This window comes from Eschrichtius robustus, chromosome 14 (assembly GCF_028021215.1).
Source record: "Eschrichtius robustus isolate mEscRob2 chromosome 14, mEscRob2.pri, whole genome shotgun sequence".
In the NCBI taxonomy this organism is placed as follows: domain Eukaryota; kingdom Metazoa; phylum Chordata; class Mammalia; order Artiodactyla; family Eschrichtiidae; genus Eschrichtius; species Eschrichtius robustus.
In genome coordinates, this window is record NC_090837.1 from 16,948,790 (window position 1) to 16,970,552 (window position 21,763).

The 21,763-nt window shown below is 54.3% G+C and overlaps 2 protein-coding genes across 4 annotated transcripts in view; both read right to left on the reverse strand.

Moving 5' to 3' along the window:
* Window positions 1-461: 461 nt before the first annotated feature.
* Window positions 462-4,714, reverse strand: RPLP0 (ribosomal protein lateral stalk subunit P0). The gene is made up of 8 exons (XM_068563150.1): window positions 4,618-4,714; window positions 4,256-4,357; window positions 3,118-3,293; window positions 2,918-3,005; window positions 2,642-2,788; window positions 2,362-2,547; window positions 1,377-1,517; window positions 462-698 (listed from the first exon to the last, which is right to left on the reverse strand). The coding sequence occupies exons 2-8, from the start codon at window positions 4,307-4,309 to the stop codon at window positions 534-536; spliced, it is 957 nt and encodes a 318-aa protein (XP_068419251.1). The 5' UTR covers window positions 4,310-4,357; window positions 4,618-4,714; the 3' UTR covers window positions 462-533.
* A 2,743-nt stretch (window positions 4,715-7,457) lies between these two features.
* The window catches only part of PXN (paxillin), a 43,693-nt gene continuing 29,387 nt past the window's right edge, over window positions 7,458-21,763 (reverse strand). Inside the window, exons 2-15 of one of the 3 annotated variants that reach the window (XM_068563814.1) lie at window positions 19,541-19,767; window positions 19,134-19,249; window positions 18,598-18,734; window positions 18,303-18,504; window positions 17,131-17,266; window positions 14,827-15,696; window positions 13,365-13,640; window positions 12,822-13,136; window positions 12,077-12,178; window positions 11,649-11,819; window positions 11,357-11,530; window positions 10,713-10,794; window positions 10,424-10,572; window positions 7,458-9,633 (exon numbers count right to left, since the gene is read on the reverse strand). In XM_068563814.1, coding sequence (XP_068419915.1) covers window positions 9,367-9,633; window positions 10,424-10,572; window positions 10,713-10,794; window positions 11,357-11,530; window positions 11,649-11,819; window positions 12,077-12,178; window positions 12,822-13,136; window positions 13,365-13,640; window positions 14,827-15,696; window positions 17,131-17,266; window positions 18,303-18,504; window positions 18,598-18,734; window positions 19,134-19,249; window positions 19,541-19,767 — 3,224 coding nt within the window. In that variant the 3' untranslated portion in view covers window positions 7,458-9,366. The remainder of the gene's footprint in view (window positions 9,634-10,423; window positions 10,573-10,712; window positions 10,795-11,356; window positions 11,531-11,648; window positions 11,820-12,076; window positions 12,179-12,821; window positions 13,137-13,364; window positions 13,641-14,826; window positions 15,697-17,130; window positions 17,267-18,302; window positions 18,505-18,597; window positions 18,735-19,133; window positions 19,250-19,540; window positions 19,768-21,763) is intronic. The other 2 variants (XM_068563812.1, XM_068563813.1) reach the window with 2 other exon arrangements.

Here is a 21,763-nt window from a genome sequence, read left to right on the forward strand (position 1 = left end):
GCTTTCAAACTTTTGAGACCTGGTTACAACTAGCACATTACTGGGTGACCCAGTGCAAATCAATAAGTGAAACCTAAGATTCACAACACCCACAGCATCAGCTGTTCTATCTCCTTAAATAACGGTCACCACTAAACTCATCATTAATTACATCACCACCCAGTTTGAAAAACCCTGGCAGCACTCATCCAGTGCTTACCTCAATATGACACCCTACTCAAAGTATCTTGGAGTGACCCAGGATAGTGGCCTGATGGTCATGGAATCAATTCCATTTAATAAGAATACAGTTAAAGCTGGGTCCACAAAAAGTACAGGATGCTAGGAGAGCAGTACTTCACTTCTTACACAGAGGACACCAAATGTCAACTCCAAATAAAGCTCTATGATTTTACCATGGCTTTAGTTTCTAGCACACAGAACTATAACCTCAAAATGCACAAAATGAAAAATCCAGAGACTTGTAAAGAGAAGTAAGCCTTTATTTCCTTGTTTCACAAATAAAGCTGGCTGAGTTGGCTGCTTTTTGGTGATTAGTCAAAGAGACCAAATCCCATGTCCTCGTCCGACTCCTCCGACTCTTCCTTTGCTTCAACCTTGGCTGGGGCTGCGGCGGCAGCAGCAGGAGCAGCAGTGCTGGCAGCTGCCACGGGGGCAGCAGCCACAAATGCAGATGGATCAGCCAAGAAGGCCTTGACCTAAAGCAAGGGGAAAAGTTCATGGTCAAAATAGTCATCTACACCCCCTACTACCCACAACCTTTCAGCCTCTACAGAGCTCTAGTTTTAAGGACCCATTTCCGTATCAGTGAAATCTTCCTCTGGAAGTGACCAGACAGGACAGCTTGGGTATAGCCTGGTGGTCTTAGGCCCAGCTCTTACCTGTTAACTAAACCCTCTTTAAGTCTCTTGTAATTTCTAAAGTCGAGGACACACCTCCATGCCTCCCAACCTCAAGTATACAGTTGGCCCTCTGTATCCAGAGGTTTCACATTCAGAGATTAAACCAACTGCTGATCAAAAAAAGGAAAAAATTTTCGAAAAGCAAAACCTGAATTTTCTGCACGGGGGCAATTATTTACATTGCAGTTACATTGTATTTACAACCATTTACATAGCATTCACATTGTATTAGGTATTGTAAGTAACCTAGAAATGTTATTTAACATAACACCATTTTATACAAGGGACTTGAGCACCCATGGATTTGGTGTCCGTGGGGAGCCCTGGAACCAGTCCCCCTAGGGTATCTATACTCTTAAAAATGTATCTGCTACATAAAACACTATTATAAAAACACTAATTCAGCAGGCAGCTTTTTATCCTCCTGCTAATAACTGTCAGGTCTGCTGTGGTCCTGGTGGATTTTTTTTTTACCTTTTCAGCAAGTGGGAAGGTGTAATCAGTCTCCACAGACAAAGCCAGGACCCGCTTGTACCCACTGATGATAGAATGGGGTACAGATGCAACAGTTGGGTAACCAATCTGCAGACATATGCTGGCAACATTGCGGACACCCTGTGGAAGGAAGGAAAAAAAAAAGAAAAAAATCACACTTCAGGTGTGATGTCTTTGCTGTTGAGTCCAAGCAAAGCTCAACAGCAAATAAGACTTGCTAGATTAGTGTATTAGTCTCACACAGGACACTTCACCTCACACCAAATGCTTCTGGCAGGGAAATTCAGACCCAATAATTTATAAATGCTTTTGGCTGTTATTCTCAACATGGGCGTTCCCTATACCATGATGTTGGCATTTACTTCAAAAGCCACCATCTTGTGAAAATATAAATTAACCATTGCATTCCAAGAGAGAAAAACATTAAATTAGTTCCAGATGTGAATTTCATCCACTAGTGAGATTTCCAAAAGTAACTGGAGTTGAATATGTATAATTGCAATGTTCCGTTCATCCAAGAAAAAAGGAATTATATCTCCTACCACCTTATTTGTTAACTAGAGGATATATTAGTGGCAAAAACTAAGCAAGAACAGTCCCCGAAAGAGTCCATCTTCCCAAGAGAGGGTACTTGGCAACACTGATGTATTAACTACCTCATCTTCTCATTCCTCTTTTGACTCACTGACACTACTCAAAATCTCATACCTTACTGCACGCCCTAGAATAAAAGCCCTTACCATGTGCCCAGCACTGTTCTAAGGCTTTACATTCATTAATTCGTTAGATCCTTCAACAATCTTATATTGTTATTGCCATTTACAGACAAGGAAACTGAGGTACAGATTAAACAACTGTCCCTGGTTATTACACTGCTAGTCAGCTGCATGGCCAGGATTCAGTCTGAAGCTAGACACGCTCTCAACTATTAATGCAAGAAGGGCCTGGAATGGGCAGCGTGTACCTCCAGAAAGCGAGAATGCAGAGTTTCCTCTGTGATGTCAAGTACTTCAGGGTTGTAGATGCTGCCATTGTCAAACACCTGCTGGATGACCAGCCCAAAGGAGAAGGGGGAGATGTTCAGCATGTTCAGCAATGTGGCTTCACTGGCTCCCACTTTGTCTCCAGTCTTAATCAGCTGCACATCACTCTGAAGAACAAGAGAGTTGGCAGTTAACACCTGGACATCCAGCAGGTCGGCAGCAACCGAGCCCGGCTAGCGCTGGCAAGCCAGGTCCACTCACCAGGATTTCGATGGTGCCCCTGGAGATTTTAGTGGTGATGCCTAAAGCCTGGAAGAAGGAGGTCTTCTCAGGCCCCAGACCAGTGTTCTGGGCAGGCACAGTGACTTCGCATGGGGCTATGGCACCAGCACGGGCAGCAGCGGGCACCTGAACAAAAAAATGAGAAACAGTGAGAAGTCTTCTCTCCACAGACACAACCTAAGAAGAGTCAGTTTTGTCACTTTTAAGGAGCCAAAATTAATAAGGTCTCTCCAACCAACCTGATTCTCCCCTTACCTTATTGGCCAGCAGCATGTCCCTGATCTCAGTGAGGTCCTCCTTGGTGAACACAAAGCCCACGTTCCCCCGGATGTGAGGCAACAGTCTGCAAAGAGAAGTTTATGGGAGATGGTCACTTTCCAGCACCGTTCTTCTCCAGGAAAAGGGAGGAGGACACTGAGAAGGGCGGATAAAGATGTCCAGGAGGATGAACTGACTTCTCCAAAGCTGGGTTGTTTTCCAGATGCCCTCGGATGGCCTTGCGCATCATTGTATTCTTGCCCATCAGTACCACGGCCTTCCCTCGGAGGGACATGCGGATCTGCTGCATCTGCTTGGAGCCCACATTGTCTGCTCCCACAATGAAGCATTTTGGATAATCATCCAGAAGTTGCTACAGAAACAAGCCACAAACAAGCAACGTTTCACAGGACAAAAGAGGGAAGAGAGTAAGAGAAACCAAATCCCACAATAACTGGTTTCCATCTCACTCCCTTTCTTCTATGCTTTTGAAATGTCTCAGAGACTGGGACAATTCCTCCTACTGCCAGCTGCCCGAGTTAAAACAACGCTAGATTTGTCAAAGATTTGCTTGCTGAGTATGAATGGTGAAAATTATGTTTCTACATTCAATCAAAAAATTTTAATTGTAACTTTCATTTTTAATTTTTCCCAACCATGAAGCATGTTTCTGTGTCACCATATCACCTGCATTAATAGAATACTCTTCCAAGTAAGGTTAAATTATTCAAAATACAACATAAAGCAAATATAGTAAAATATTGCTTGTAGGACCTAAGTTGTGGGTATGCGATCATTTTACAATTCTTTTAAGTTTTTGTGAGTCTGAAACCCTGAATAAATGGGGAAGAATACAATGGACTAAACTCTACAACGCATCCTAATGCCTGAAGAGCAGCATGGTTAGCATTTCTAGGCAGGGGAAGACCCAACTCAAGGCCATCCAAGAGAAAGCATTCACTTAAAGTTTAGGTTCTTGACTAATAGGACCTGAATATGCAACAACTTAACTCTTTATAATGAGTCACTCATTGTCTCAGACCTTCCCAAACAAGGAGGCAGGGGAGTAAAAGTACGATGAGCGCTATTTGGAAGCCGATAGACGTGGACGTTAATGCTGTCACCCTAGGAGCCACTTAGCGTGCCTGAGCCTGTTTACCTGCAACACAGGGAGGGGGAGAGGCGCGGATCTCGGGAAATTGGGAAGATTAAATGAGATTTGCCTAAAACGGCCTAATGTGGTAGTAGGCACTCAGCACATGGCTGCTGATTGTCCCTGTTAGTGCCCGGGGCCGAGGCAGCACGGTGGGCGGCTGGGACCCACCCCGCACTTACGATGATCTTAAGGAAGTAATTGGACTTCCAGGTCGCCCTGTCTTCCCTGGGCATCACTGCGGTGCGTCAGGGATTGCCACGCTGGGTTTAAAGACGATGTCACTGAAGAGAGAAAAGGAGCTCAAGACACCCCGACACAAGTCCCCACAACATGGCGGGCTCCAATCCCAAGGCACACGTGGAGCAGACCACGCGCGGGCGCCCGCCGCCCCGGCCCGGCCCGGGGCTGCATTTGCCGCCGCCACGACCCAGGCCAAACAGGCCCAGACCCTGCAGTCCCGAAGCGCCCCTCCAAAGAATCCCCGAAAAGCCCCATCCTCCCCGCCGCCAGTCCCGAGTGAGACTGCAGGGTACGAACGAACCTCACTCCAGGACGCCTGGCGAGAGGAGGGCCTCTCGCCGGCTTGCATGCTTTATAGGTAAACGAAGCAGCCAATTAGAAGCTGCGGACAGCGCCCCCATCTATTGGCTGGGGGTCAACGTCTGTCTGGAGAAGCCGTATTGATACAGACAACCATTGGATGATATCGGTGCCATTCCAACCAACAGGAAGCGTCCTTTAAACGAGGTACTTAAGGAGGGCACTGCTGTGTGGTGGAGGATCTTTCTCAGAGATGCTTCCCTCTGGCGGTCTGGAGCCGCTCTCGTGTAGGCGCTGGAGTTTGCGAGCTGAGTCCACGTTTCTTCCGGTCAAGTCGCAACTAAAGAATATGACGTGGAGCTGAGAAATAATTGCTCATGAAAAAAAAAAAGAAAAAAAAAATTGCTCATGGTTTAGAAACAGAATGGTCTCTTGTTTCCTCTACAGTTTGTTCTTCTCCCTATCGGAACAAAGGGATCCTTTAAAACCTAAGTCGGATCATTTCCTCATCTGCTCAAAATTCTTTAAAGGCTCCCCATTTTCCCCTCAGTCAAAAGCCTAAAACTTAAATAGCCTACAAGGCTCTACATGATCTGTTCCCCACCTCCACCCCTATAATCTAATCTCCGATTTGCCAACTGATTCATTTCCTTCCAGCCGGATGATGTTGCACTAGCTATTCCCTCTTCCTGGAAGCCTTCTTGCCGATATCCACACCTCCATCGAGTCTTCGCTCAAATATCACCTGCTGGAGGGCTACCCTGATTGCCCTATTCAAAATTACCCAAAAACCACTCCCATTCCCCCGCTTCCTCTGTTCTATCTTTTTGGCAGCACTTACACCTTGTAACACACTATATAATTTATTTGTTACATTGTTGTTTGTCTCTCTCTGCAAAGATTTTTGCCTTGTGCCTGGCACATAGTGAGCTTATAATAAATATTTGTTGAATAAATGGATGCAGGGTTTGCAGACAGATAACCTTGGATGCATATCCTTGTTCTGCCACTTGCTAGCTGTGTCATCTTAGGAAGGTGATTTCACCTTGCTGACCCTCTGTTTCCCTTTCCTTATCGGTAAAATGGGGATAATAGTATTCACATTCTAGAGCGATACGTCTTAAGACAACACAGTTCCTGGAATATAGGAGGAAATCACTAGATGTCAACTTATTTTATTACACCTTCATTCAACACTTATTTGAACAATTGTACTAGATCAATAAATATCTTTTGGGACTTCCCTGGTGGCACAGTGGATAAGACTCCATGCTCCCAATGTGGGGGGCCCGGGTTCAATCCCTGGTCAGGGAACTAGATCCCACACACATGCCACAACTAAGGAGCCCTGGAGACGCAACTAAGGAGCCCACCTGCCGCAACTAAGATCCGGCGCAACCAAATAAATAGAATAAAATAAATATGTTTTTAATGAATGAGCTTAGATCCTAGGTTAGAAGTGGCGAGGGGTTCTCCCTATCTCCACCCTTTTCGCTTGACCAAGTTAGAAACCTTGGTATGTTGTTTTCAAGCCTCCTGGTGCCTCTGATGATGAGCCTGTATAGAGAACTGCTGGAGTCCATTACTGCTAAGATCTCTTTTTAGTGACAATGTATTGATATAACTGCATGCCCAGCATTGTGCTACATACTTTGTGCACATTACCGCTGTTAATCTTTGCAACAATCCCCCAAGGAGGTACAGTATTAGTATTTCACTTTTATTGATAAGAAAATTCACAGAGGTTAAATAATACCCCCAAGTCCATCAGCTGATAAGTGGTGGCTTCAGAACCGAAATCTAGGAGCAAGTTCAAAGCCCATGGGCCTCACTATGCTATACAGTCTCTTCCAAACCCGAAGGCTGTTTCCCTCCAAATGCACTTTTCCAAGTATATACGTTTTCACACAGTAACTTCCCAAGGACATCCTGGCTCTGATGATATAAATATAAATATTGTCTCTAATTGTAGTACATCAATATAATGGAATACCATGAAGCCATTAAAAAATGATGCACATATTTATTTATTGACATGGTTAAATACAAAGTATAATTGAGTGAAAAAACAAATTACAATGAAGTGTACTGTGTTCATTTATAGAAATAAATCCAACATGGGCTGGAAATATTATCTTTGGGTGAGGGGTGAAGGTGATTTTCACTTCTGAGCTTACTGTGAAAGGGTCAGGGTTCAGACTAGAAGTCAACATGCAGCTTTTGGAGGACCATTCCAAACAACAGGAAAACTGTGAAGTTACAAAGCTGTCCAGGAAGCTCTCAAGGGCCCAAGACCGGAGTTCTGGCTCTGACGAGAGCAAGGAGGAAGCATGCAAATACAGACATGACCACCAAGGGGCAGTCGAGAGCCATCCGCAACTGTAAGTGAAGCCACTTTCAACTGGGAAGGTTTTACACCCGAGGTGTGGTTCCAGAACGTGGGAGTGGTGGTGTCTGGTCAATGTAGGAACACAGACAGAGACAAGCCCTGGGTTCACATCCTGTCTCTGTGCTCATTCACAGGATACCTTGTATACATCGGTTCTATCTGAACCTCTTCCCCCATCCGTGAGTGTAAGGCCACCCCCAGGCCCATGTAAGGATGCCCTTGGCGAATCCATGGCAAATTGCAGTGGGCAGGGCCTGACCCATGCAGGAAGCCAGGAGGACCACAAGTGCCCTGTGGGACAGGGATCCCATCCCCAGGGCTTTGGCCTCATGTAAGTGAACTTCAATGATTTACCCCCAAACTGTGGTCCTTGTGAGCCTGGGGAGGGCTTGGTATCTTTTCTGGGACTAAGTTGTTAATCTCAGACCACAGAGAAACGGCACTAGCACAGGTGAAAATAATGGCAAACTTTATTGGCATAAATCACAGGAATTGAAATGGGGAAAAGCCAGGTTATAAGTTTACAGAGAAAAAAAATTAAAATCATCAAATAACCATTGACCCAGAGGGTGGACCTCTGAAACCCCAGGTCCTCTAGGGGAAGGGTCACTGTAAACAGAGCAATAAGGCCTGTGGGTAGACGTGGAGACATTAGACCCGTGGCGGGACCTGGCTGACCTCCCCAGACCCGGGCTGCTCTCAGCCCTGCCACCAAGGAGGGACCCTCTTCCCTCCTCGGGAAGCCTCCTTGAGAGGCTCAGCACACCCAGCCTCTGCTAGGAGGCTAGAGGAGTGGTCTGGCTCTTCCTCACTTTAGACCGCACTGGGACCCCGTTCCACTAACCCAGAACCCCAGCACTACCTGTCTCATCCTTGGGGGAGAGCACTCTGGGGGCTTCCTGTTGCTTCAGCGAGATCTTGTCCTTTTGCCCAGAATCCTAGCAGGCCCCCAGCCAACGACCTGGGCTCTTTTCCCCAGGACACCAGTCTCCAGGGAGGGCAGGAAATTTGGGGAAGGGATGCACCCAGTGGAATCAACAAGACTAATGGTCAAAATCAGATACCAGCTTTCCTGAGGAGGCAGAAGAGCAAGCCCCAGAGAAGCCGTGAGAAGGCCAAGAATGTTCTCTTTGTTGCCAGAAAGTTCACAGGGGAGTGGACACTTCTAATGGCTTACTTAGGAAACAGCACCCACAAAGTGTACTTCCCCCTTCTCCTCCCTCAGGAACAGGACGGATGAGGTTCGGAATTCTAGGCCCCAAAGGGCAAGACACCCTTAAGGCCGGTTTCAGTGAAAAGCTTGCTGGCCTGGATAGTAAGGAAGGGGTTTCAAAATACAGCAGTTTATAAAACAGTCCTTGTGAAGAGCTGTGAAGTTAGAGAAGGGGAGTCACAAAGCTGCTCCCAGTTCACCTGCTTGTGCTAAGAAAAAATAAAATACAAATGCTTCCCCCCCTCCAAGCCCTCAGTACAAGGCAAACCCCATATACCAGAGCCACCGTGGCATACACAGGACAGTGGCAGTGCACACGGGGGAAAGGTACAAAAGGAGACGTCTTTAAAATCTCTTCAAAATCATTTTTGTATAGAGAAGTAAAAGCAACTCAGACGATATGAATTCAAACCTCAGTGTAGAAATCTATCAAAGTTGGTACAGTGTCCAGGCACGGGGTGAAACCCCACCTCACACCATCCCCGGAGAAGGAGGAAGTGACTATAAAACATTATTGCTGGAGAGGCCTTTCTCAGTAGAACCAGAGCAGTTACAGAGGTTGGGGGGCAGCTGCCCAGGCCTGGGGAGACTGGAAGGGCAGGAGGCGCACAAGGAAACTTCCGTGGCCACTTGGATACTTCCGCCCTTGGATGGATGGATGGGTGGACGCTGGCATTGTCTGGAGGGAGCTGCTGTCCCCCAATACTCTCGAAACAAGGATAATTAGGTTGTGGGGGGAGGATAAGGATGAAAAGAGGCCCCCATGTGACCCTGCCTGCCCTTCCCACCCCCACCCCCAGCTCCACTGCCGAAATATGAGTGAGAGATGGCTCCAGTGTGGGGTGCTGGCCTGGCCAGGCGGGTTCATCGGGACACAGGTGCAGCCCTCCAGCCTCTGCCTCTGGGGAGGGTGAAGAGCTGGCAGCCTGGGGAGAGCTGCAGGAGGAGGAAGGAGGCCCAGAGGCTCTGGCAGTGGGTAAGAAAAGCAGGCAGGACCCCTCAGGACCCTCTTGCCATCCTGCACCAGCCAAGGACGTGGTTCCAGTTTCAGTCGGGTTTGCCCCTTCACCCCTGGGCGAGGCCTCTGGGTCACAGTAGCAGTTGGGAGGCTGGGCCGGGAAGCGGGGCAGAGGAAGGGATGAGCGGGCCTAGCAGAAGAGCTTGACGAAGCAGTTCTGACAGTAAGGCTTGTCGTTCTGCTCCTTGAAGGTGCCCTTGTTGAGCTGCTTGAGGCAGAAGGCACAGACAAAGTGCTCCGGGTGGAACTTCTTGGCCATGGCAGTGATGCAGCGGCCAGTGATGGGCTTCTGGCAGCCGGAGCACAGCGAGCCCCGCCGCTCGTGGTAGTGCACCTCACAGTAGGGCTGCCCGTCGTGCTCGAAGAAGCTGCCATTGACAAATGGTGTGAAGCATTCCTGGAGACAGAAGAGGGGTGGGGCGGGGGTGGCAGGGGGCTCAGGCTAGGGCTGGGGGCTGAGGCAGCTCCCAGGTGATGGGCAGGAGACAGTCAAGGTCATCACACTCGAAACGATTCCCCCTTGCTGAGCATCTTCCACATGCCAAGTGTGGTGCTAAACGCTTATTGAATTCTCCCAATGACCTTGACTTGCCACTGCTAAGTTGCACTGTCTGAATTCAAACACGGGTCTTACGCCTGGGCACTTCAGCAGGTGGCCTAACAGTGTGCCCAGAAACCCTGGTGTCGAGAAAAGGGTTCCAGGGTCAAACTCTGCATCCTAGATTCCCATTTGGAGATCCAAAGGCACACTTAGGTATTAAAGGCTCTGAGAAGTCTGGCAATGAACAGTTTCCCAAACTTATTTGATCAGGGGATGCTTACTGGATCTCTAATAACATCTGGCGGACATTACCCCCCAGAATGCAGTCTGGAAACCATTGCGCATTTCCACTGAGGCTGCTAAATGCTTGCGTTATCTCATTTCACTCTCACACACCCTTCTCCCGAACGTGACCCGTCTCAGGGCTGCTGCACAGGACCACCTTGCTCTTGGTTTCTGCCAGCCTCAATACGAGCCCTGGCCCAGGACCTACTGGACTTGAAGGAGTGCACCCCCTGCCTTCTCACCTCATTAATACCCCCAAACAGGGCCTGTAAATCAGATTCAGAAAGCACAGTCAGGTAGGCCCTTCTCTCCCCACTGCCCACTCTCGGCCCCCTCCAGAGGAGGGCTGGGGGCCCCTTACCCGACACACAAAGCACTCAGGATGCCACAGGGTGTTGAGGGCCGAGATGTAGTTCTCCAGGATGGCTCGGGCGCAGCCGCCACACTTGGGGGCGAACATGTCAAAGTAATCCTTCCGGCAGTAGGCCTTGCCGTCTTTCTCGTGGAACCCTGAGGAGGGGGGGTGTGGGGGGCAGATGAGGCCTCCAGAGGAGGAGCCACCCTGACTCCAGCCTCAGCAAGGTCTCCCACCATGCCCACGCCTCCCCAGTGCTCCAGGCGACAGCGAGCGAGAAGGTACCGCTCAGTACCTTCAGGCCCAAAGAAGGCTCCACACTGGGCACAGAAGAAGTGCTCGGGGTGCCACGTCCGGTCAAGGGCTGTCACCACTTTCTGCGAAAGCAAAGTGTGGGACCAGAGCTGAGCAGCTGCCCCACTGGACAGATCCCACAGCTGAGAACCACAGGCAAGGCCGTCCTTCTGCCCCCGCCCCCAGCCCCAGCCAAGGAAAGAGTATAACACTCCCAAGATGGGGGTCTCTCCCAACCGTGCTCTGAATACCACTGAGAATTCCGACTTATTGAAGGATGTGATATGCCAGGCACACTCTGTCTCCTTGAATCCTCATGTGCCGTTGAGATCATAGGTTCTATTGTGACTCCCATTTTATAAGGGAAGAAACTTAGGCTCAGAGAGTCTAGACGTTTCCCTAACATCACACAGCAGGAGAGTGAGGGAGCCCACACTCCACTCCATTTACCTGGGCAGGGCTCCTAACCTCTGGGAGTCTCAGCAGAAGGGAATCGGGGATGAGAGGTAGCACTGCTTAATGTGCATTAGGACGAGCCGTGCATCCGGCCTGAGTGTGAATCCCAGTTTCCTAGCAGTGTGAGCTCGGCCATGTAATGTGACCTCTCTGAGCCTCAGGTGGCACCACCTGCACCCAGGAACTCACATCCAGGATGGGCCCGTTGCAGTAGTAGCAGCGCGGAGAGAAGAGGTTGTGATAGTCCTTTTCACAGTAGGGCTGTCCATCCCGCTCAAAGAAGTTCCGGGATCCGATCTCCTCCTGGCAGTGGGTGCAGACGAAGTGCTCTGGGTGCCACGTCTTCCCCATGGCGGTCACGACCTGAGGATGGAGGCAGGATATGGTTCAGGACCCAGGTCTGCCACAAAGCACCCTCCCAGAGAAGCCAAGGTCCCGTGCCCACCTGCTGCTCCCTCCCCTGCCCACCCCCCATCATCACCTGCCCCGCGATGGGTTTCTTGCAGGCCCCGCAGACCCCCTTGGCGACCGTGGCGACCCCCAGTTTGTTCAGGTCAGACTGCAGGCTCCCCAGCATGCTGTCAAGCTGGCTCCCAGGCTTTGGGGGCCCTCCCGGGGGAGAGCTGCTCCCTGTCTTCCCCTGGGCCATGAACTGTGGAGAGAGGGGAGAGGGCAGGTGAGGACATCCGGGCCTTGGGGATGGGGTTCGCAGCACCAGGGGCTCTCCCCTCTCCTGGACAGACGGGCTGATGGAGGCAGGAAGTGCAGCCCCTCCAGGGGCTTCAGAAGCCCTCAAGGTGGGAGTGGCATCTGCAAGACATTCTGGTGTCAGAGGGGCTCACGGTGGGCCTGACCGAGCCCTGGGAACACACGGCAAGCAGGACATTAAGCCCCAGCCTTGGCACTGACCCCTCCCTCGTCCTGCCCTTCAGGGCTGCTCTGGCTGCCGTTCGGAGGCCAGCCGGCCGCCCAGCACAGCTCTCCGTCCGCTCTTTGTTCCAGGCCCTGGATCTTAGATAGGGGAGGAAATAAGAATAAGAATTTTTTTTTTTTTTTTAATTAAGGAAGAAAGAATAAGAGACCTTGTCATCGGACCATTTCACAAAAAGGACTTTAGGATGAAATAAAAGGATGGATTTTTTTTTTCCCCTACTAGCAGTACCAAAATCAGGAGAAAAAGTCTAGAGAAAAACCACCACGAGAGAGAGGCCCAGGGAGAGATGAAGAGGGAGAGAGAGGTAAGCCAACCAAAAGGTGCCAGGACTTAGGGAGGGGAAGTGATGGGGCCGGAGAGCAAGGAGGCCTCGCCAGGTACTGGGTCTGGTGCTGAAGGGGGGGAATAGGTTTTGGTTTTCCTTCTGGGAATGGCTTCCTCAGATGGAGCCGGGGGCAGGACCGAGGGGCGGCAGAAGGGGCAGGCAGAGGGGAGGCCCCACGGGGAAGAAAGAGGGCAGCTGACGTCTCGGGGGTGAGAGCGTGGACATCAGGCTAAGCGAGGGTCCAGGGTCAAGGCCAGGTCTCAGGAAGGACCACGGTACCATGCAGGGCTTGTGGATGGAGGAACAGAGTGGGTGTGTGTGTGCAGGGTGGGAACACCACTCGAGCGTAAGGACAGGGACAGGCAGGGCTGGCGTCAGGGCCCCGGGAGGCCTGCCTGCATCGGGGGGAAGAGTGGGTCCTCGTCGGTCTGGCAGCCCATGGACCTCACAGAGTGGGGCGCAGGAGTGGGTGGGGTGGGGCCCTGCACACCGTCTTCCCGTGGCCCCGCCCCAGCACTCTGGACCCCGAGGGGACCTCGAGGAAGAGCCGAGGGCCCCAGGGTGGAGGAGGTGGGCGGGCTGGGCCGGGGAGAAGGGCTGCTGGCCGAGGCGTCTTTGCGATGCTGGAGCAAAGGGCTGGGAGGAGGAGGAGAAGGCAGAACAGAGAAGGTTCTTCTCAGGGGAATGGGAGAGCCAGGAGGGAAGACAACCTGGGAGGAAGAAGAGAGGGAGAGAGATGAAGGCAACGGTGGAGGAAACATCAGCTCAGCAAGCAGGGGCTCCCTGGGGCCCTCCCACTCTGGCACCAAGAGTGAGGCTGGCCTCACAAGGCCACGGGATGCAGGACCCCCCCACATGCCAAACTTCCCCTCTGGCCGCCGCTGGGGAAGAACTGGAGGACCTCCGCCCTGGCCCAGCCCTGGGCGCCTACTCACTACCTTCTCTACCAGCTGCCCCCTAGCCCGCCTCCCACACGGCTGCACAGTGATGACGATGCCCTCGGTCAGCCAGTCCTCGGCAGAGGCCCCCGTGGCCCCCTCGGCCTCCTCCACCTCCGGCTGGATGCCCAGCCGACCCTGCAGCTCCGCGATGAGCCGCTCCTGGGACGGGGTCCTGCTCAGGGTGGCGGGGTCCAGCCGGCGACGAGGGGAGGGCTCCCGGGACATGGGGTGAGCGTGGCCGGTCTCCCGGCTCCTCCTGATCATGGAGCGGATCTGAGGGGGGGAGGGAAGCTGTCACAGGCCACTCTGGGCTCAGCAGATGCTGCTCAGTCCACACTCAAGAGCCCCCAGGAGGGGCGGGCAGGACCACACCACCAGAGAAGAGCCAAGCTGAGCTAGGGTGGAGGCAGGGGGCAGAGCAGACTCCCTCCAAGGCAGCCCTGACCTTGGGTAAGACACTCCACTTCCAGGGCCTCAGCTTCTCCATCCTTGAAATGGGGTAACGGTATTTTCTCAGCTGCCTTACAGGGTTATTACAAGAATTATTTGAAAGAATGTAAGTGGACATTCTTGAAAGGACATTAAGAATTTCCCTTCCTCCCTCCCTCCCTTCCTTTTTTTGATTCGTAGTAGAAAAAATGTGGTCTTTCCTTACAGTAAATCCTTCAACCAGGTTTTTCTTTTCCTTGTTTACATCATAACCTACTTGTTTCTAGCAGTTTGGTTTTTTTTTTTTTTTTGGCCGCACCGTGTGTCATGCGGGATCTTAGTTCCCCGACCAGGGATCAAACCCGTGCCCCCTGCATTGGGAGCGTGGAGTCTTAACCACTGGACTGCCAGGGAAGTCCTGGTTTGGTTATTTTTGTTGTTGTTTTATTTTACTTTGTTTTTGAAAAGGGCCTAAAATTTTAATCAAGAAGCGAATAATAACCGTTAACGTCAGCCACGGCTTACTGGGGGACCGTGTGCTATGTTCTTTCTAAGCACTTTCCAGGCATTACTTCATTTAATCCTCTGGACAACTCTGGGGGAAATGGTCTATTACCCTCATTTTAAAGAAGAGAAAACTGAGGCCGGTGGGGGCGTTGCCCAAGGTCACCCAGGGAGCAAGTGTTGGAGGTGTGATTTGTATTCAGTTCTATCTGGTTCCCAAGCCCATGCTTTTCACCACTCCACACACATCCCATCAGGATGTCAGGGGAAGCTCATCTGAAGGAAAAAGCCTTATTCAAGCAAGAGGCAGGGTGCCACTAAGAGAAATTCCAGGGCCCAGGGAGCTCCACCGGCCCCACAGAGCCCACTGCCCAGTGCTGGTTGTCAGGGTCTCAGGCCACGGCATCTCGGAATCGGCTGCCCAAGCAAACATGCGCAGAGTGGGAGGCTGCATGCAATTAGCCAGGCGTGGTCCACGTGCGGCCTGCCGGGGCCATGCCTAGCAGCCGTGCGAGCTCACGCCTGCCTGGCCAGAGGTGGAAATCCTCTCCGTGGTGTTGGGTGTGTCCACGACCACAGCCTGTGGAAGTTCTGGCCGTTCCCTCCTGGCCTCTGCAGCAGCTTCGGTGGTGCCCTCTGGCCTCCTGGGGGTCTCGGGCCCCTGGGCTGGCCTGACCAGGCTGCCCACCGTGGGCGTCTCTCCACCTAACTGCTCCTCCTCAACTGGGGCAGGGCATCTGCTCTCTGGCTCCCCTGGCTCTGGCCTTGCCCTCTCCTTCTGCTGTCCACGTGCCTTCGTGAGACTCCAGGTATCCGGGAAGATAGCCTGACGGTCCACAGCCATGGCGGCTGGCTCGATTACTTCCTGGAAGCTGGGCATAGCTCCCCGGGGGAACTCAGGCCTAAGTGCCTCCAGAGCCCACGGCCACTCCCATGTGGCAGCCACGGCCTCTCCCGGGCACAAAGGGTTGGCCGACAGCACTTGGGGTTCCCCAGCCTCCTGGGGACCTGTGCACCCAGCGTGGGGTAGAGTGTGGCCAGGAGGCACCCTGGAGAGCTCACTCACCAGGCTCGCGTTTGGTGGGTCCCTCCAAACGCGAGCCTGGCTCTCTGCACCCAGTGGCCCCAAAGAACTCTCCGTGGAGGGAGACCTTGAGTTGGGGGTGTCAGGCATCTCCCCAAGGCCAGCCAAATCAAGCCAGCTGGGGGCCACATTGTCCTCAGTGCAGAGGACCTCCAGGGTGTGGCCGTGGCCTCGAGGGGAGGGTTTCCTAGGGGGTGGCAGGAATACAGAGGGCCCAGGAGGAGGAGGAGGAGGAGAAAGTATGTGGTGTGGGGATGGAGCTGAGTTGGGCACCAGCCTTGGGGAGCTCAAGGCCACAGCAGAGGAGCTGGTCTGGAGGAGGAGAAAGACAAAAGACAGAGGGGAGAGGAGAGAGAGATGGGAGAGATGAGGAAGGAAGCTCACTGCAAGGGGCAGGCTGGGCCTCAGGGCTCTGAGAGGCCCTGTCTACACTGACCAGACCGTCTACACTGACAAGACCAAGGTGGTGGTGAAGCTGAGGCATGAGGACTGGCCCTGGAAGAAGACCCAGCCCCCAGAAAGGTTTTCCTGGGCTTCATATCCCTGGCTCCCATCAAACCCAGGCAGCAGAAAGCAGCTTCTGAGCCATGCCTGTCGGGCACCACGCCCCGCCAATCCGAGTACAGATGAGGGAGAAAAAGCTAAGGCGAGGTGGAGCACGGGGAGGTCAGCCCAGGCACCAATCAAGGGACAGGCAGCCACAGGCAGCTCTCGGCTCTGTCTCTCCCAGACAATCCCAGCTCTCCTACATCCCCCGAGACCTTGCTCCAGGGGCACAGTGAGAACCAGCGCAGCTTCTCAAGGGATCTCAGAAAAGCAGCACAGCCTAAAGGGTGCTGGGGCAGGGCTCCCTCGGGCCAACTCCTGAGTCCAATGTACTTGCTCCTGACTGTGGCCACTCAGAATCACTGGCACATGAGGGCCACAAGCCCAAGCCGCTCCCATCCCCCACCTCCGTGAAACCCCAGCCGAAGGGAGGTTTGGAGGCACCAATGCGGCCAAGAGCCGGCTCCCCTCCTCCGATTCCCTAAGTCATGCCCCCGTGGAAGGGTGGAGTCAGCAACTGTTGGCGAGTTCAGTCACCATCAGTCCCCATCAAAGCACTGCATCCTCTAAATAAAACACCTCGGGTCTGGAAGGCCTGGGGAGGCCCAGCGGGGAGGGGATGGGGCGCCTCATGCAGGACTGGCCCAGTAGCCTGATGGGTGAGGTTTCCCAGAGAGAACTTGTGGGGACTCAGAGGCGCATGGAGGATGGAAGGGAGGATGGCGAAAGAGGCCTGTGGATTCAGGAGCCAGAGGCAGAAAGAAAGGATGTGTTGAGGACAGCCAGCCAGCGTGGGAGATGGGGCTCCAGGGCAAATGACCTCTCGGCACAGGATCCCACACGGCCCAGCAGAGCACCCCCTCCCCTACCAAGAGCAGTCATCGACACAGGGTCCTTTGTCCCAGCCTCCTGATCCCTCGCCTGGGTGGCTGGGAGCTGAGAGCACCCAGGGAGGAAGGAATGTCCTGCTGAGCACGTCCTGCCTTCACAGGCTGAGAGGCAGCTCAGTCCCCACGTGGCCGGCCTGGCCCTCCCTCCCCCGTATCCTGGCAAGGCCAGGGCACTGCCTGCAGGGTCCCGGGCTCAGGGCGAGGCACCCAAACACGGAGGGGCCAAGTTCCAGCTACTCATGCTGAGGTACAGGAGGGGAAGGATGGGGGTTCTGAGGGGCCAGGGCAGGAAAGAGGGACCTCAGGGCACCTTAAAATCCGACAGCGAGGCCATCAGCTCGTCCAGCTCCCTGGTGGCAGAAGAGGCGGAGATGCGTGTCTGCTGCTGGCTGGAGGTGACTCGCTGGGGGCTGCTCATCTCGCTCTGGTTCACAGTGATGGCGGGGCTGCACGCAGGCATGGCATCAGCGGGGACCCCAGAGGCCAGCCCGTGCACCCCCAGCATGTCCCTCCCCTCTCCAGGGGATCAACAACTCAGCTCTGACACTGGGGTCCTGCCACCCCCAACCCCAGGGAAGCCCACCAGCTCCCAGTCTCTCCTGGGGACCCATCGTTGGAAGGGGCTGCTGTCAGCCAGCAGGACAGAGCACTGAGGTGAGCTGATGGGAGAGAGGCGAGGGCAGCTCAAATGGCACCTTTCCCAAGAAGACCAAGTCCAAGCCTGCCTGTTCAACAAGCCCCAGCATCCTGTGTATCCTCCACAACACTGCACGTACATGTGAGGTTGTTCCAACAACACAGTAACACCAAGGAGAGATAAGACTCGGTAGACACTTACCATGGGTCCTGTGTGCACGTGCTTTATGTGTATTATTGGGTCTCACCCCTACTGAGGTAGGTGATCTTATCCCCCTTATCCCATTTCCCCTTATCCCATTCTACAGATGGGAAAACAAAGGCTTGAAAGACAACACTTAGAAAGTGCACAGCCGGGACTTCCCTGGTGGCACAGTGGTTAAGACTCCATGCTCCCAATGCAGGGGGCCTGGGTTCAATCCCTGGTCAGGGAGCTAGATCCCACATGCATGCCACAACTCAGGAGCCTGTCTGCCGCAACTGACAGGGCGCAACCAAATAAATAAATAAAATCTTTAAAAGAAAAAAAAAAAAAAAAAAAAAGAAAGTGCACAGCCAAGATGTGAACCCTATTGTGTGGCACCAAAGCCTGTGCTGACAGCTGCTGGGCTACGGGTGCCCTCAGCGTGCACAGTGTCTGTCCTTCCTGATGGATAGTGGCTCGTTGAAGGCAGGCATGGTGTCTGCGTGACTCGCCACCATCCCCCAAGGCCTGGTGCAGGGCCTGGCAAACAACAGGTACTTCAGAGGGAACGGGTGACACTGGGGATGAGACGGCAGACCCTGGCGCACGGGACGGGCTGGGCGAGACCTTCCCCTGCCTGGGAGGGCCCAGTGGAGACTCACACGGGGCTGGGCACAGAGCTCTCCAGCTCATCCAAGAGACTCTCCACGCTGGGCCGCACGTCCTCCAGGCCCCGGCCTCCGTTCCGCTTGGGCTTCTCTTTGGTCAGTGGCCCAGCTTTGACACCCAGCGGGCTGTTATTCTCTGGGATGCCGTAGTGGGGGCTCAGAGCCCCAGGCAGTGGGGGGCTTGAGTTGGCCTCATCTTGGGAGAAGGAAAAGAGAAAAGCTGCTCAGCCCTGAGCCCTGCTGGGATCGAGGCCAGCAGGTGGGCCTGGTGGGCCTGACCTAGTCCTACCTGCAGGGAAGCCTGGGGGGTTATGCTGCACGGCGTTCAGCTCCAGCAGCAGGCGGTCGAGTTCAGAAAGGTTGCTGCCCAAGGAGGAGCTCATGACGGTGGGTGAAGGCTCAGCCGACTTCTGCTTGTTGGGGAAGCTTTGAGAGGCAAAGGGAAGACCTCGGTGAGAGACGCTCTCCAGCTCTGGCAGCCCCCAAATCCTCAAGGAGAATAAGGCAGAGGGGATACAGCGTCTCCACCGGCCAGAGGACGGAGAGCGGGGAAGTGATGTGGCAAGAAGAGAGGAGGAAGGAAGTCTTGCTTCAGCTGCTGAACCTTCCTCAACGCAGGGCGATGTGAGAGCCAGCCCAGCTGCTGCACGGTGACGGCAGATAAGGCCACCGGGCCAGTTGAGAGGCCTTCTGCCGTCTAACCCAGTGACCCCTGAGGCAGAATCCCCCTCCCCTCCAGCGCTGTGCCGTGCCTGTCCCTGGCCTCAGTGGCCTCTGCCCACCGATGCGCAGGATTCCCAAGCAGGGGGAGGAGCTGGGCAGTACCTGTACACGTGCTCTTCCTCGCCGGCTCGGGGACACGGAAGGCCGATGCCGTCCTGGGGGTTGGAGGCACTGGAAGTTTTAGCACTAGAGCCGTACACGGGGGACGGGGATGGAGGCTGCAGGAAGGACAGTGCTCAGAGCCTCCCCGGGGAGGAAAAGGAACAGCCCGAGTCACCCCCGGAAGGCTCCTGCTCACAGCCAGTCTCACCAGGGAGTTTCCACACTCTGACCAGGAGACAGGTGATTAACACTTGGTCACTGCCCCCTCACGTGGCAGCGGCGGGTGGGGAGACCCAGACGCTTCCTGCCTCTTCTCCCCACTTCCCTGATCGCTGGCTCTCCGAGCCACTGCCAGACAAGCTCCTTGTGCCCTGAAGCTGACTTCCGAGCCCCTGTCCCCACCTTACCTGCTGGTGGATGAATCGGGAGGTGCTGGGCTGCCACTGGTCTAAGGGGTCAAGGACCGTGCCATTGAGGGCCTCGCTGGACGGGGGTGGAGGGACAGGGGGTGGCACGGCAATCTCCTGGTATGTGTGGTTTCCTGTTGGGTACGAGTAGGGGGTCTCCTCAGACAAGAACACAGGCCGTTTGGAGATGTGGGAGGTCGTGGACTCCAAGTCTGCCAGCAGGGCGTCTGCAGAGAGAAGGCGTGGGGAGCAGGTAAGAAAACGGATCCTGGGGACTAAGTCTCCAGTGGCAGCGCCCTCCCTGCCTACACCCAAGAGTTAATGATTTCTGAGCACCTGCCCCGCCCATGGGAGAAATGACCAGCCTCAGGTCAGGAAGGTACCAGCCCAGACCAGACTAAGAACAGCTCCCAAAGCTCTTCTCCCCAGCCAAGAAGAAGATTCTCTGGAGGCTCCCGGGGCCACCCTGAGGGCTCTCCTACCTCTGGGAGCTGGGCACCTGCGTTCCCTCCCGACAGGGCTGTGCAGCTGGCTGGCTGGCCGGCCGGGAGTCAGAAATGCCTGCCTGGAACCCGCACTCTGACTCCGCAGGGCAAGGCAGAGAGAACGGGCGGGAGGAGCCCCACGTCACGGGGAGGGGCCTGGGCACTGCCAGGTCCCACTTAATTTCCAAGAGCTTAAGCCCGCTCAGCCCCCAGCCTGGAGGGGCCCCTGGGGTGGTACCTGCCCTCCTGACCAGGTAGAAGCCGAACCTCAGGCTCCAAGCTCCTCCCGAGTCTCGGGGCTGCCGGTGAGGAGTGTGAGGGACAAGGCTGGTGCAGTGTTCGCCCCCCTCACCCACCGTCAGCAGAGAGGGGCAGGACTGCTCTGTAGGCTGTTTCTGCGGAAGCCTGGCAAGCAGCCTGGCCCCAGAGGCTCCAGGGCCCAACTATTCTGCTTTTAACAGCAGCAAGGGAGCCGAATCAGCCCACAAGCGCAAGCTTCCATTACCCTGGCACTAGGCAGCCCACAGGGGGCCCTGCATCTCCCCAGTCCCCAGACCAGAAGGGTACAGCTGGAGGGGTGGGGGCAGGAGCTGCTGACCCTGCCCTCCTGGGACCCTCAACAGCCCCACAGCCTGGCCCTGCATGCCATGCCCTCGTTCCTGCTGTGCCACGGACTAGTTCACTCTCCCCCCACTGCTGGCCTGCTGCAGTGGGGAAACTCGGTCCCTGGCCCTTGTGATAATAATCACCAGAAAGCAATGGCTGGGTCATGGCCGTTTACTAGTTAACAGGCACCGTGCTGGGCACGTTGCATACGTGGTCTCAGTTAATCCTCCTAATACCCCATGAAGTTGGAATTCTCACCCTCCCTTTACAGACGGAGAAACTGGCTTCAAGAGGTGATGGGACTGGCCCCAAATAACAAAGCCGGTAAGTGACAGGACTGACTCCTCAGAGGCCCCAAACCCAAAAAATCTGCCCTGCAAGAGGCTGCTGTGATCACAAGATGGTGCCAGATTTAAACAGTACGACTTCCTGAATGACGGGGCCCAAGCTCTGAGGGCTGCCAGTCTGATCCTTCCTGGTGGCCCTGTCCCCAACCCCACCCCTGCTCAAAGGAAGTAAGAAAGAAGCAAGGGCCTCACCCAGGGCCTGGGTCTGTGGGCCCACACCTCCCAGCTACGTGCCCTGATGTCCTACCCCCAAGGCTGGCAGCACCTACCCCAGGCTCCTACCCAGCTGATCAGAAGCTTGTTCCAAGGCCCGGGATGTCTCTGACTTCCAAGGAAGGTCAGTTCCTGCAGCCCCCGACTCCTCCAGGTCCTTTGGAAGAAGTTTGACTTCCTATCTCTAGCAAACCGGAACTAGAGGGAGTCTGTGTGTCTAGGTAACAGTGGAAAAGGAACCAGTGTCCAGGGCCAATCCCAGTGGCCTCTCCACGGCCACACCTGCTGCCTTGGCTTCACAAGGCGTCCTGGCTTCCTCTGGGCCCAAGCCAGCAGGAGGGTTGGGGGTCCCTCCTTCTCCATCATGGGCAGAGCCAGCCCCCAACACGTGCAAGTCCAGTAGGGGTAACAAGGGCAGCTGCCATGATTGAATGCCCACCAGGTGCCGGGAGTTTCACCTGTGTCACCTCTCTTCCTCCTCACGATACCACTAGCACAGATGGCAAAACGGAGGTTCAGAGAGGCAGAGGCACATCTCCACACTGCCTGAGCTGGCTGAAGTGACACCGCTG

Bases quoted from the DNA above. Each gene is read 5' to 3' on its own strand.
- RPLP0 (XM_068563150.1), bottom strand. From the start codon at position 4,309: ATGCCCAGGGAAGACAGGGCGACCTGGAAGTCCAATTACTTCCTTAAG. The intron at 3,294-4,255 runs GTAAGTGCGGGG...TTGTTTCTGTAG, and splicing joins ATTACTTCCTTAAGATCATC to CAACTTCTGGATGATTATCC. The intron at 3,006-3,117 runs GTCAGTTCATCC...TTCTCTTTGCAG, and splicing joins AACAACCCAGCTTTGGAGAA to ACTGTTGCCTCACATCCGGG.